This window comes from Leptodactylus fuscus, chromosome 5, assembly GCF_031893055.1.
Source record: "Leptodactylus fuscus isolate aLepFus1 chromosome 5, aLepFus1.hap2, whole genome shotgun sequence".
NCBI classification, from domain to species: domain Eukaryota; kingdom Metazoa; phylum Chordata; class Amphibia; order Anura; family Leptodactylidae; genus Leptodactylus; species Leptodactylus fuscus.
In genome coordinates, this window is record NC_134269.1 from 192,163,767 (window position 1) to 192,179,558 (window position 15,792).

A 15,792-nucleotide genomic window follows, 5' to 3' on the forward strand; every position below is an offset into this window, starting at 1 on the left:
TTTAGTTTCTTCTATTATTTTAGTTGTTTTTAATAGATTTTTTAATATCATTTCTGTCACGTTTGATACTGTTGATTTATTATAAATGATTGACACAAAGCAGAGTATTAAAGGGGTTATCCAGGATTTGGGTTGGCCAGGGTGGGTGTAAAACATAAAAAATACATACTCATCTATCTATTGAATGCTCCCCAGCGCCTCTCACTGTCCTGATCAACGGTCTTTCAAGCATCTATCATAAGACAACAAACAGTATATGGCAATATGTATTCTGTAATCAGGATCCAGAACAACAAGTTAAATCACCTGTACTGTTCCAAAACTCCCCCAGTTGCCTTTTAGTGTTTCCAGTCCTAGTTAACCTGATCTATTCTGATAATAGAAAACTGCTGTTTAAAATCAGATTTGTTGGGTCTCCCATCTGAAGGAAGCTTAAGATAGAGAAAAAGATGCTGAGCTTGGGGATATATGATTTTCTGTCATTCAGTATAAAGCTGTAAATGCTGTCTGGACTCTTATTGAAAGACTAAGAGTCCTGCTTACCCCATCTACACTTATAGTTAGCCTATGACTGCTGTACTCTCCACCCATACATAGTGAAAAGCCTGTGAGTTCTGTTCCTCCCACATAGACATATAGAAAGTAAAGCCTGTGAGTCCTGTTTCCCCCACACACATATATAAAGTAAAGCCTGTGAGTCTTGTTTTCCCCACACACATATATAAAGTAAAGCCTGTGAGTCTTGTTTTCCCCACACACACATATAAAGTAAAGCCTGTGAGTCTTGTTTTCCCCACACACACACATATAAAGTAAAGCCTGTGAGTATTGTTTTCCCCACACACACATATAAAGTAAAGCCTGTGAGTCCTGTTTTCCCCACACACACATATAAAGTAAAGCCTGTGAGTATTGTTTTCCCCACACACACATATAAAGTAAAGCCTGTGAGTATTGTTTTCCCCACACACACATATAAAGTAAAGCCTGTGAGTCCTGTTTTCCCCACACACACATATAAAGTAAAGCCTGTGAGTCCTGTTTTCCCCACACACACATATAAAGTAAAGCCTGTGAGTCTTGTTTTCCCCACACACACATATAAAGTAAAGCCTGTGAGTATTGTTTTCCCCACACACACATATAAAGTAAAGCCTGTGAGTCTTGTTTCCCCCACACACATATATAAAGTAAAGCCTGTGAGTCTTGTTTTCCCCACATACTGTATATATAAAGTAAAGCCTGTGAGTATTGTTTTCCCCACACACATATATAAAATAACGCCTGTGAGTCCTGTTTTCCCCCACACACATAGATAAAGTAAAGCCTGTGAGTCCTGTTTCCCCCCCACACACATATATATAAAGTAAAGCCTGTCGGTCTTGTTTTCCCCACACACATATATAAAGTAAAGCCTGAGAGCCCTGTTTCCCCACACACATAGAAAGCAAAGTCTGTGAGTCCTGCATTCCCAGTCCACACATAATGTCTGTGAGTCTTGCTTTGCCCCCCCCACCCCACACACACACAAACAGTCAAAGAGAAGGCCTATGAGTCAGAGAGAAGTGTCACTCATCGTAGGGGCGGTAGGATTCACAAGCTTTCTTAAGGCCCCGTTCCCACGGAGTAACGCGCCGCTCATTTAGACACGTAAACACGTGTCAGAGCGAGGCGCTTCAAAACAAATCCCATTGACTTCAATGGGTGACGGCTTACCCGCGCTACACATTGAAATCAACGGGAGGCTTTATAAACCATTGACTTTAATGTGTAGTGCGTGTAAGCTGGCACCCATTGAAGTCAATGGGATCTGTTTTGAAGCACCTCGCTCTGACACGTATTTACGTGTCTAAATGAGCGGCGCGTTACTCCGTGGGAACGAGGCCTATAAGTCCTGAAATCAGTTAAGCAGGTTTTTACATAGTAACATCATCAAATCCTAGAAAGCTATATATATATATATATATATATATATATATATATATATATATATATATACCTCATATCAGCGTCTCCCCCTATATCTAAGGTTAGTTAATTTGTAGAAGCTGTAAAAATTTCCTTCAGGATATCAGATGCAGAATATTCCTGCTTATCCAAATCTTTCATGGAATCTGCTGTACTGATGAAATTGTAAATTTGGCAATGGTGATCTGGTATTTTCCACCTCCCATTCATTCCATGGGAGTTCTCAGGCAGAATCCACCTAACAATCGAGCATAATAATTGCTTATTTTTTTTCCATTTGCTAAAAAAATATTGACTAGAAGAAATAAATCAGCATCTGCCTCCCATTGAAATCAATGGTTTCAGGCACAATTTGGAGCTGTGAGGGCTGATCACTTAACTCAGCAATATCCAATAAATATATGCTCATGTACGCAGAATAGAAATGTGTATAAATGTATATTTTTATATATTTATATGATATGATTTTTAATATTAGTCAACCTATGTTACTATACACTGTGGTCAGTGGTCTGCAATCTATGGCTCTCCACTATAGATCCTACCATTGCCTTAATACCCCATGCTGGGAGTTGTAGTTTTGATTTAGGGCCACGGATTGCAGAGTACTGCTCTATATGATAACTGCTGTGGTTACTATTATGTCACATTTTCACATTTGCTGTCATCGCCAGGACTTTCAGTCTTTCAAGATGGTTTCCTATAGTAAATGTGGATAACATCTGCACCTTATCAAAGTCTGAGAGCAATGAGGAGTCTTGGATTATTAGACGTTTGACACCATTTTTGGTGGACACTGAATATGATTGTCACCCCAGTTTTCTCTGCACTGGGAGTCAATGTAATTTGGATCTTCATGAGGGGGAATTTGGTTGTGAACACCTGTTGATTTCCATAATTCTAAGGACAGGTGACCAAAAAGGAACCCACAAAACAGTTTCCTGTCATCAGCTGCGCTCCTGCTGCACACTGTCCCACCTGCTACTTCCCTGCACTGCACACTGTATGACATGCTGGTGTCCTGCACTGCACTCTGCTCCATCTGCTGCCTTACTGCACTGCACTCTGCTCCATCTGCTGCTTCAATGCATTGCATACATTCCTCCAGTAACTATTTCAATGAAAACCTATTTTTTAAGGCTTTCACAGCTAAGCCACATACCCGTTTTAAGGTCTTATGAGCATTTGAGGGCCATCTCAACAGTTTTGAGAACACTTTGATTTCTATCTATAGACCGTCAGAAAATTGGACATATTCAATTTTTAGAATGTTTCATAGATCCATCAATAGAATCTTTTGCACAAATGCAAAATGGCTGTGAAAAAAAATCCACATTGCATCCCTTTTTAAAGTCCATTTGTTCAATGCTCATGTGTATAAGGCCTAACTGGGTTTGTGAAGAGACTGAGCTGTTTACTGTGCATGGTGGGTTGGCATAATAAGGGAGCGTTCACACTACCGTCAGTGTCTGACAGGTAGTGTCCGCTCAAAATCTCGCACAGACATTAGGAGCGGACATTAGCTCTGTCCGTGACACTTGTCATTCATTTAAATGGCGATCGGGTGCGTTCTTTTGCACTCCGTGCCCTTCCTTCACTGTCTGCTTGTAAAGATGTCCGACTTTTCAAGCGGACAGAAAAACCCGACATGTAGGTTTTTTTCTGTCCGCTTGAAAAGTTGGACATCTTTACAAGCGGACAGTGAAGGAAGGGCATGGAGTGCAAAAGAACGCATCCGATCACCATTTAAATGAATGACAAGTGTCACGGACACAGCTAGTGTCCGCTCCTAATGTCCATGCGAGATTTTGAACGGACACTAGGAGCGGACACTACCTGTCGGACACTTACGGTAGTGTGAACGCCCCCTAAATAAGAGGTACATTCTGGCCAGCAGATAAGCCATGCCAAATATTTGGTTAAATGATTGCCAACGTCCCCATTTATGCATTGGAACGGCTTAGCCAGCTCCTTCTATCCGTAATGCTCAGGGTAAGCTGAAGTTGAGTCTGGCACCCACTCATTTTGGTTTAGAAAGAAAACAAGGTGCAGGTAGTGCATGTCTGGACCAGTCAACACCCATCTGGCTACCTATTTATTGAGTAACAATTCATCTCTATTATAATGAGACAGATAGCGATGCAGAGGCAGCAACAAGTAATGCACTTTAGGCTAAGAACAGCAATGTCCCACTCCAGGGACAATGCACACAGTGATGTCACAGTATAGCAATAATATACACAGTGATGTCACAGTACAGAAATAATGCACACAGTGATGTCACAGTACAGGGATAATACACACAGTGATGTCACAGTGTATAATAAACAAAGTGATATCATTCATATATAATAAATAGTGTTGTCACAATACAATAATAATAAACGCAGTGACCTCACCATTCATTTACAATAAATATAGTGATATCACAGTACAGTGTCACAGTATACGGATGATAAACTCACAGTATATGTACTGTACAGTGATTTCCTAGTACAGGGATAATAAACTTAGTGATGTCCTAGTCTACATATAATAAGCACAGTGATATCATCTTATATGTACAGTATAATACAGTGGTGTCAAAGAACAAAGATAATTACAGTAATAATGTATATGTGGAGTAAATGCAGTGATGTAATAAATAATAATATAATAAACTTTATTTATACAGTGCCAACATATTCCGCAGCACTGTACAAATCATAGGGTTCATGTACAGACAAAATGAGATATTACAGAGTAATAAATCTGTTCACATAATAACAGTGATTGGCCTGCTCGCAAAAGCTTACAATCTATGAATCTATACACATATAATACAGTGATGTCACAGTACAGAGATAATAAACGCAGTAATGTCATAAAACAGGGATAATACACACAGTGATGTCACAGTAAATACGTAGCTAATGCATACAATCAAGTCACAGTACATGTTCAGTAATATAGTGATGTCACAGCGCCTGAAGCACAGGTATAAAAAAGACAATAGGGTTATTGTGCCCGGTGATGTCACACAAAATGTATGATTAACATAGTGATGTCACAGACCATTATAAACACTGTAAAGTCAAAGGAAAAGGTTTATTATACACAGTGATATGAAAGTATGGAAGTAATGCACACAGTTATGGGTTTATTGGACATCGAGGCATTTGTGCCCCCTCAGAACGTCGGGCTCAGGTATAAACAATGCTGCCGCCTCTTTTTCTTAGATGAATGTGGACTACTTCTTCAGAGTGCAAAGTATTGCATATTTATTCAGAGTTCCAACTAAATTATTGATGGCATCTAGTCAGCGGCCTAGCCATAGAGGTTGCAGACAGAAAATACACAGAGCCTGTCCTTGTTGTAGACAAGCAAACACTTCTCACCTTAGTCGTTGTCCTAGATATCTGCTTTTAGAGTCTGAACTGCAACGTAATTTACTACACAAAGTTATTAACCCTAAGTGAGAAAAGTAAACTATACTGCCAGTCTACTATCTTCTTGTTCAGCAAATCCCAGCATGCTTTGCACTACTTACATGGTGAGCAGCTTGAGTACACTACACACTGGACAAACTCCAAGCAGTACCATTGTAAATGTATGTGTTCCCTGTAGTGCACATCATTCAGTATCTGCTCGCTGCTTCCATCCTCTCTCTCTCTCTGGTTAGATTTTGGTCACTGTGATCTGTCCTGAGCCTTGGTCATGTATTTCTTTTACTTGTGTCACTCACTTTTGTGCAGGTTGACATACTGCTGAATGTTAGGATGCCTTATTAATGTATGTTCCCTGCTGTGCTCCCTACTCTGACTGTGCTTCTGCTTCTATATGCTTCTCCGACATGCCCTCCAGATCACAAAAGGGATGTGTGCATCTCCTATCCAACCACCCACAGATCTTGTGCTTGGATACATTGAACTTATTAGTGTGTCAATCAGATGTCCTAATGGAAATTCTGGAAGATCATGTGCACAAGCTGTTTAGTGGTGGATAGGGATCAGTGATCCCCTCAGCTGATGGCTAAAGTAGACTTTCTTATATAAGCAATTATGCATGTGGTGTAACTTTTGGAGATCCCTGTACAAAACCTGTTACTTTGCACAGAACCTTTCCCCACCTCCAAAAACCCCAACTAGCCCCTACCGTTCCTGAGCAATAATTTCTGTTAGTTTTGACACAATTATGTTCATTACTGTCAGGTGGGCGGTTTTGGTATGGAGCAGAAAGACAAGGACCGCCCACTTGACAGCTGAAAATATAACTGTGCTTAAAGTATCAGGAGTGATTACTCAGGATTGGTAGGGGCTAGAGAAAAAATTCCAACAGTGCTGGACTCAGTGGATTCGTGCAAAGAAAGACCTGGTGTTGGTTGTGAAAGGTCCTTTTTAAAGAGTATCTGTCAGCTGTCCTGACTTTTATTCCCCAGGAAATAATAATCCTGGAGCACCTTTTCTTATAACGTTGTTGTGCTGTTCCTCTGTTAATCTTACCAGAAATTTATCTATAAAATGACAGTTGGGTATTACCTGTTTGGGTTGTGTCTGCCTACCTACTGTGTGACTCTGGCCAATTAGTGTCTTCTCTTTGGGGAAGAGTAACACCCAGTTGTCAATTTATTCAGAAGGAATAACAGAGGAACGGCACAACACAGAATTCTAAGAAAAGATTCTCCAGCAATGTTATTTGATAGGGATACAACAGGCACGTCAGGAGTGGTGTCAGCTCCTCTTTACTCTAGTCCCCCACCCGCAATTCCATTTGGGCATCCACACCTGCTATGCTACACGGCTGTGTTGTTGATTGTTACCCCTAATGTTCCTTGTGTATTTTACATCTTGCTGGAGCGTCTTTTTTGTGATGCAGCTACTGCTTTTGGTCACTGTGCAGACTTCTGTGCTTTCCCCTGTGGTCACTGTGCTGCTGGCTGTGTGTCTCACTCTCCTTCCTATCTGTTCTCCTTGTTTTTCCAGAAAAGAAAGTCCAGTTCCAGTGTCCAGTTGATGGTGAGTCTATGTTTTGTCTTATTCAGTGCTGGTTCCTCTGGGTCCCAGAAAGGAGCAACGGTCTGCTTCACTTTCCCTATAAGCTGAGGGATCTGAATATAGCACATGCCGCTTTTGGTGTAGTCCATTGCTTATGGTTGCACCAACAGATGGTATTAAAATAGATCCTGTCGTATTAAAAGGCTTGTCCAGGATTTACAGCAAACTCAGATGTGGCCGGGATGGGTGTAAAACAAACAAGAAAAAAGATATTTATCCCTGGCGCTCAGTTGTCCAGTCCTAGTCCCTTTGCCGGACTTGCCATGCCAGAAGTAGGGAAGGAGTGGGGTTCATATTAGCGGCATGAGCCTTCACTGATGAGTGTTCAGTGACATTACTCATATCAAGGTCACTGATTTGTTTCAGTGGTCACGTGAGCCTCTCTGCTTCCGGCATGGGACCAGGACTGGACAATAGCGTTAAGGATAGGTGGGTATGTATTTTTTTGTTGTTGTTTTACACCCACCACAGTCATCCCTGAGTTTGCTCTAGATCCTATACAATCCCTTTAAACACTGAGTACTTGGAGAACCAGGTCAATCAGCTTTTAGGGGGTTGGTCTGCTCATACTGGCACAGTGTACTTCATAACATAGGTATAGAAAGGCATTAGACCAGTAGACAACACATTTATTCATTGGTCTGTGGGTGCGACTCGGCCTGAAGAATGAGCACCTCGCGTCTTTTTGGTCAGGGTTTTGAGGCGGATACGGCCTCAAAACCCTGACCAAAATACTCAGTGTGAACTTACCCTTAGGGACCAAGCCCTCTGTCCAAGCTCAGGGTTCGTGTAAACTTCAGAAAGCGCAGTGCGCATGTACTGTGATGTCAGTCTATCCTGTAAGTGCCATAGTACTTGCATACCTCCCAACTTTTGAAGAACCGAAAGAGGGACAAAATTTAGAGGGGCAAATTTAGCCCTGCCCACTTTTATGTTGACTCCGCCCATTCTCTTTAATTTTTCATGTGCCCGCACACAGTATAATCCTCCTACAGTCACCCGTAAATTATATGTCCCCCCCCTCTATCTCTCTCCCAGTTTCATATAACCCCTTCATCTGCCCCCAGTTTCATGTCCCCCCTCCATCTCTGCCTCCAGTTTCATGTCCCCTCCATCTCAGTCCCCAGTTTCATGTCCCACCTTCTCGCTCCCCCGTGCCCCGCCACTCTCTCCACGCCTCTCTCTCTCTCGCACACAATTGTAGACGCGATGTGACGTCATCACATCGCGTCTACAAGCCAGTAGCCGGCGTGCAGCGGCGAAGCAAGGAGCTGAACTGTGACAGCTCCTTGCTTTAGCCACGTATGTGTTCAACTCAGATCTGCGTCCTCTGGACGCAGATCTGAGTTGAAATCGGGACATACCTCCCTCCAACCTGGACCGCGGGACACGTCACCAGAATCGTGAATGTCCCATGGAAATCGGGACGGTTGGGAAATATGGTACTTGCACTATCAAAATGCAAAGTGTGAACAAAGTCCATGGTCTAGGCAGGGTAAACCTGAAATATTATATTGCAGACCATCTGCCAAAGACACATGGGTCTACTACATGACTGGAATACAAATAATCCTATAGGGTCCATCGTACATCTATGCAGAAGTTATTTGTCTCAGGGCCTAGGCCTGCTGGAGGATACTCTAGTACTCCACTCTTGATATCATAGTATAGAGGTCGGTACATAAGTTATCAATCATTTATGCACATATACCATGCTTACATAGGGAATAACCCTATCAGGCCTCAGGAAAACAGATTTTTGCAGGTAGATGCTAATCTAATAAGAGAAAATACTTGGACCATTTAGAAAACTGATCTCTGCTACAGTAACACAGGACACGGTACTGTGCCAGTATGAGCGGCCATGCTTTTCATTCTCCTCTAACTTATTTTACAGTACATGTTCTTTGCTAAGCAAAATAAGGTAATGGGCAAATATGAAGGGAACCTATGACTAATTGTCCTGTGCCTTTTTGCCCAGCAGAGGGCGATGTCAGTCTACAAGTTGGGGCTCACAGAGGAATGAGCAGCTGTGTTTGTAGTCACAGCTCTGTGTGCAGTCAGTCGGTGCAGCTGGTATTGGGATATGTGGGAGAAAAGAATAATGAGGACTGCACCGGATGGGGTTGGGATATCATGTTCTCAGAAAAGGAAGGAAACGTTGCTCCCCGAGGTGCTATCGCTGCAAAACATTAGAAACACAGTAAAAAATATATTCTACTAAAACCTTCTTTTTTCCTGGTGAATGGTGACCTCTAGTGGTCAGTATATAATAAGCAGAGGTATTTCAACTCATCTCCTGGACAGAACAAGAACACCTTCTGGATAGGGTGCTCTTCTGGTGCCCAAAGCTACTGCCTTGTGGTTGATATTGGAATAACCCAATTCTTCCTCCTTCTTATTTCATCTAGGAATCCTCAGAAAGTACAAACACTACTATTGAAGATGAAGATACCAAAGGTAGGTCAGGAGATAAATGGGTGCTCACATAAGGAAAGGTTCTGTCTTGGCCCATGCTTTAAATCAGAAAAATATTCTTAAAATGAATGTCTTCCCATCTTGACCACCAGTATCAATAAAGAGGGGAAGAGTTTGCTCCAGCTGCATAGAGTAGCAGCACATGGACCCTAAAAATGTATTATTGGTAGAGTGGAGCGAACCTCTGAAGATTTGTTTCACTTCAGGTTCAAATGAGTCAAAGTTTTTACGGTTTTAACTTGTTCAGATAGAACTAGAACTGGAATTTCTAGTTTTCTAAGACAAACACAACCAGGCAAGGTGAAAAGTGACATTATTACATTTTGGGGTCTCTTCAGGCCCCAGCGTATAACAGGTGGAGGCCCAGGGGAGGTGTACTAAATAAAAAAACATTCATACTCGCCTTCCTTCACCTTGCAGTGTCCGGCACTCTCTGCATCTTCTTCTAGCCTCCTGGGTGATGTCATGTACCCAATCACAGGTCTCGTCATGATTCCCAAAAGTGTTGCATTCTGAGAAAATTTTCAGAAAATTCAGGTTGAATCCGGTTCAATTCAAACTGGTTCACTCCTCTCTAATCATTTGCTGTTTATTATACTGGCATGGTGTTATGTGGCAGAGTGGACCATGGGTTCCATAAGACACCAGTGCATGGTGTGAGGGCCACACGCTCCAGCATCTGGGCCTTACTGCCCACTGTGCTATAACCTATCCTAACCAATGGATCACAAAACATGGTTACGCTGGGTTCACACCTGCGTTCATGACTCCGTTCTATGGTTTCCGTCTTCTGCATGCCAGAAGACGGAAACCATAGACCGGGTCTGGCCGTGAGCGGCGGTGAGCGTTTTAGGCTCTCCGCCGCGAAACCGGATTTTTTTTATCCGGACACAGAGTAGTGCATGTCCGACTCTGTGTCCGGATTATAAAACCCGGTTTCGCGGCGGAGAGCGCAAAACGCTCACTGCCGCGCACGGCCGGACAGCTTTCTCACCCATTCAAATGAATGGGTGAGAAAGTCTCCTGCAGGCTTCCGTCTCCTGCATCTGTTTTATGCAGGAAACGGAAACCTGCAATAAGGACAGTGAACGCAGATGTGAACGAGCCCTAAGCGATTTATTCTCCTTAGACACCATTTTTTTCACATCGTAGGAGTTTGCGGTTTTTTAAACTCACTTGTTACAATATTTGGCACTATGTGCAGGTATATTACAGGCCAGGTAGAGACCCAGGGAGTGGACCTTATTTATGACAAGATGTCGGCTCCTCCCCCAGATCAAGGATTACCAAGACCAACATGGAAACACACGAAAAAATGGTCCCCCATTTCCTAAATACACAGGCTGTCACCTTTTGTCCCGCCATAAATTCACAGCACTGTTAGCTGAGTACCAGTACAGTAGTGTCATGTACAAATATCATATTAAAAGGAGTCTGTTAGGAGGGAATTTGTTATGCAGCCAGCCCAGTAGCTAGCACCGGACAGTATCACAAGCATATCTTTATTTTTGTGAACCTTTGCTTCAGTTGCAAAAAAACATGTTTTTCCTGAGACCTCACAGTATAATAAGTGGAGGCCCAGCAGAAGTAAGGGAAAATAACAAACACTTATACTCACCTTGGCATACTCTCTAGGCCTCTGGATGACGATTGTGGCTGAGGCCCAGTCACAGGTCTCAGTGGTTACTTTGGGCGCCTGGTGGCAGCTGGAGGCTGGAAGGAGCCTGGAGAGGATCCCTGGAGACCGCAGGACACCACAAAAATGCTCAGAAGTGGTGATATGGGAAGAATATGCAAATCTGTCTTCCATGATGTAATTAGGATGTCAGTGCCTCAGTCATGCAGCCCAATAGAGGGCGCTCCCTTTAACATCATGCCTGACCTTCCCAGAAGCCTTTTCTTGCAATGATGTAGGATTTTACCAGGTACAGGTTCTCAGCCGAGGACAGCTGTTTCGATGTTATTGCATCTCTTCAGCATCATTGCAAGCAAAGGCCTCTGGGAAGGTCGGGCATGATGTTAAAGGGAGCGCCCTCTATTGGGCTGCATGACTGAGGCTCTGTCTTCCTAAATACATCATGGAAGACAGACTTGCACATCCTCAGGGAGCGCCCTCTATTGGACTGCATGACTGAGGCACTGACTTCCTAATTACATCATGGAAGACAGATTTGCATATTCTTCCCATGTTCCCTTGCACAGTGGAGCGCTAATGGCTTAATAAGACTCCACACACCTAATCGGTGGTCTCTCCCTATGGAGTGACGTTATCCCCCAACCCAGAAGTGGTGAGTATAAGTGTTTGTAATTTTCCTTCAACTACCCTTGGCCACCACTTGTTATACTCTAGTATAATATGTAATATTATCCACAGTATAATAATCGCACTTCCAGATCTAGCTGAACCTCACGAATATTCGCCAAAACAATCTCATTAAGTTTATCCATCTCTACTAGTTTGTTGATTGTTGGCAGTATAATATTACTTATAATATTAAAGGGGTTGTCCGGGATAAACTGATCTCTCTAATCTACCCTGACCCCCTGCATAATTTACTTAGGTTACCAAAAATCTAGATTTACCTAGATCGCCTGGGCGGTCATGTAATTGTTCCAGGTGCATTTTTTGATTTTTCAGTGACGTTCCATTTTCTCTTTTCCAAAAATGGATTGTTATCAATACTATCCTCTCTACTAAACTCCCCTCCAAACCATCATACTTACCTGTCTTCCTGTCCAGTTTTTCTGGGCACGAGACGTCACTTCCTTCTGGGCATACCAGTGCTCTGGGTCTATTGCGCAGGTGTAGGTGGCCGACGCCTCCTCTTCTTGACGTTTGCGGGCCGCCGACAGCAGTGCAATAGAGCTGGAGTACAGGCATGCCCAGAAAGGAAATGACGTCCCATGTCTAGAAGATCCAGACAGGTAAGTATGATGGGGTGGGGGAGCTGTGTTAGTTAGGGAGGGATAATAATAGGCGGGCAAGGTAGGGATATAGGCAGGGGGTGTGAGTGAGAAACAGATGGGGAGGAAGGGAGAGAGGAAGGTGGTGTGATTCAACTGAGTAAAGTGCAAGGCATAATGGTAGTTGTAGGAAAACAGAACAGGATTATACCCACATAAACAAATGCAGAAGATTCCAGGTGCTCCCAGAGAAACCCAGAAGTCACTCAAGACACTGCTAAAGGTATTTGGTTGTACTTAGTAACATATTAATAGCACTAACAGACTTTTTGGAATTTTTTTTCTTTCCTCCCGGAAAACCCCTTTAAGGTGTGTCTATGGATTTCTACACTCAACTATTAATATTGTTGTGCCCCCCCTCCCCCCCCATCTGGAGTTTAAAGAAGCTTTTCAGAATGAGGATATTCATTTCCTATCCTTATCATTGTCCCTTGCACACAACCATGAAATACAGTCTGTATGTCCGATGTGTTTTCTGGCCAAATTGTGAAACTCACAGTATCATATAAACTCTTTTTCCATGCTCTGAGCGTCTGAATTACTAAAGCTGCACCTTACCGTATTCACAACATTATCTTAATACCATACACCAGTGGTTCTCGAGGAGCTTTACATGTCCCCTTGGGGGTACATCCAGCTATCCCCCAGTGAGAGACCCGCAAGACCTGCCCACCTCTAATGGTAGTTCATGGGGTTCATAGCCCATGAACTACTATCATACTCTGTGTGTGTGTGTTGTTTTGTTTAGGTGAATAAATATAACAAACAGTGTTACTCACCTCCACTGGGCTCTGGCGATGCTTCCTGTGCCCTTCCGAATAACATTAGGGTCTGCTGAAGCCTGTCATTGGCTCTAAGTGTAGCTCAAAAACAGCACTGAGCGGCCCATGGTGTCATATCATCCAAAACAAAATAGGGTGTTGTAGGGTGGTTAGAAAAAAGATTCTCACCTTGATGAGTTGTGAATACAGCCACAACTCTGTAGAAAGTGGAACAAATCAGCTCACAGGGTTCCTCTCTGGGTGGGTTTCAGCAGCAAAAATCCTAACACCTGAGGAACGATATAATGTACGGACCAAGCCCGTTGTGATTATCTAAATCCGTGATTTTTCAGAATTTGTGGTGGAGCACAATTCCTGTTGTCCGCAACTCTTGCTGTGAGTTTTGGGCTTGGTCTGTACATTACATTGGCTCTAAGTGGGCACATAGGTCACATGGCATAAAGACAGATAGTATTGCATGGTGGGTTCCCGAAAATGTTAGAAAATCTCTATGTATGTGGGATTTTTTTATTTCATTAATGTAGGCGCTGCTAAGGAACATTATATTGTGTGAAGGGCCACTATGTGACATTATACTGTCTGCAAGGGCTGCTATGGGATATTATACTGTGTGGAGGGTCCACTATGGACTTTATACTGTACAGGGGCTGCTATGGGAGATTATATTGTACTGAGGGTCCACTGTGGGACATTATTCTGTCAGGGATCCTTGGCATGAATGGGAAGGGGAGGTATATTTTCTTAAGAGCCTGAGGCCCTTGATACCCTTAGTCCACCCTGGTGGTAAGCAATGCAGCATACCACTCACTCCTTAAACATCACTGGTGTGATGGGCCATTATATTTGGGGACACTGTGGTGGCCATTTTATTATATGTGGGGGCACTGTAGGGAGTTCATTATTTTACATGTGGGAGGCCATCATATTACGTGTGGAGACAAGGTGGGGGCCATAATATTACTTGTGGGGCATTGATGTGTGAGGGCCAGTATACCACATGTGGGGGCACTGTCGTGTCCATTCTACTGTGTGACGGGGCCAGAGATCACTACTTTGGGGATATTCAGTTTGGACATTTTCTCACTAGGAGGTGAAAAGGTTGAGAACCACTGACATACACTGAGAATGCTCACTCCCTCATAAAACAGTATACTGTTGGTATTGCTTCAGGAACTTATTGTTCTACTGTCCCCTAGTTCAATGAATTTGCTCCACCAGACTGGTCCACACATTGCTAATGACTCAGTACTGCCTACGTCTTCTGCCCAACACATCATGTCTCCCGTGTCCTAAAAATGCCATTTTATTCCACTGACAGAAGTATTCTGGTGTCACCGTCGGCCAATAAAATGGAAGCACAGAGAAAATGAACTACAAGTGGGTACACATTTTCCATAGTGCATTCTTGCTATTTTTCCAGGAATGTCTGGAAGTCTTCTAAAAAGAGACTTGATGTCCCATAAAAGTGCCCAAATCTTCCAGGCCTGGCAACATGCTCCCTCTTTTGGCGGGCTCTCTGACATTTTACACGGACAATTTTTGTCATTTTCAACACACACCATTCTGTAAGAACAAGTTGTACTGAAATGCAAACTCCACTCTACTGAGGTTTCAATGCTGAGGGTTAAGTTGAGGTTTCCTGGCAGCAATCAACCAATTTATGGTTATATGACAAGGGCAAATAAATTCTGTCTGTGTAACCGGCAGCAGTACATGAGTTCCACATACAGAACAGCCCATATACTATATACATATAGAATTCCTCAGCACTGTCCTCGCAGAGCATGAGCCACTCAATTATAGATCTCCTAAGTGACTAGAGTAGACCTGAGTAAGAGCAGGTAGGACTTTAGGTGGCTCACCAGTAGAGATGGGCAACCCTCTTAGGGTTGGTTTTGTTTCAGATTTAAGTGGTTCAGGTCCAAAATTTGTTTCGGGTCGAACAAGTCATGTACAAGCTCCACCTTTAATTGGCCTAAAGCATAGTGTAGAACAGTGTCAGGACTCCTAGGAACCTATCTATAAAACATAGTGCAGAACACTGTCAGGGCCCGTAGGCTCCTATCTATAAAACATAGTGTAGAACACTATCTGGGCTCCTAGGAACCTATCTGTAAAACATAGTGTAGAACACTATCAGGGCTCCTAGGAACCTATCTATAAAACATAGTGTAGAACACTGTCAGGGCTCCTAGGAACCTACCTATAAAACATAGTGTAGAACGCTGTCAGGGCTCCTAGGAACCTATCTATAAAACATAGTGTAGAACGCTGTCAGGGCTCCTAGAAAGCTATCTATAAAACATAATGTAGAACACTCTGGGCTCCTAGGAAGCTATAAAACATAGTGTAGAGCACTGTCACGGCTCCTAGGAACCTATCTATAAAACATAGTGTAGAATACTGTCAGGATTCCTAGGAACCTATCTATAAAACATAGTGTAGAACACTGTCAGGACTCCTAGGAACCTATCTATAAAACATAGTGTAGAACACTGTCAGGACTCCTAGGAACCTATCTATAAAACATGGTATAGAACACTGTCAGGGCTCCTAGATGCTTATCT

General features: G+C 43.0%; 1 protein-coding gene across 3 annotated transcripts in view; it reads left to right on the forward strand.

Moving 5' to 3' along the window:
* The window catches only part of CAMK2A (calcium/calmodulin dependent protein kinase II alpha), a 176,627-nt gene that overhangs the window by 145,776 nt on the left and 15,059 nt on the right, over nucleotides 1-15,792 (forward strand). For 2 of the 3 annotated variants that reach the window (XM_075274956.1, XM_075274957.1), the window contains exon 14: nucleotides 9,413-9,461. In XM_075274956.1, coding sequence (XP_075131057.1) covers nucleotides 9,413-9,461 — 49 coding nt within the window. Of the gene's footprint in view, nucleotides 1-6,929; nucleotides 6,963-9,412; nucleotides 9,462-15,792 lie in introns of all 3 variants that reach the window. The other variant, XM_075274955.1, reaches the window with a different exon arrangement.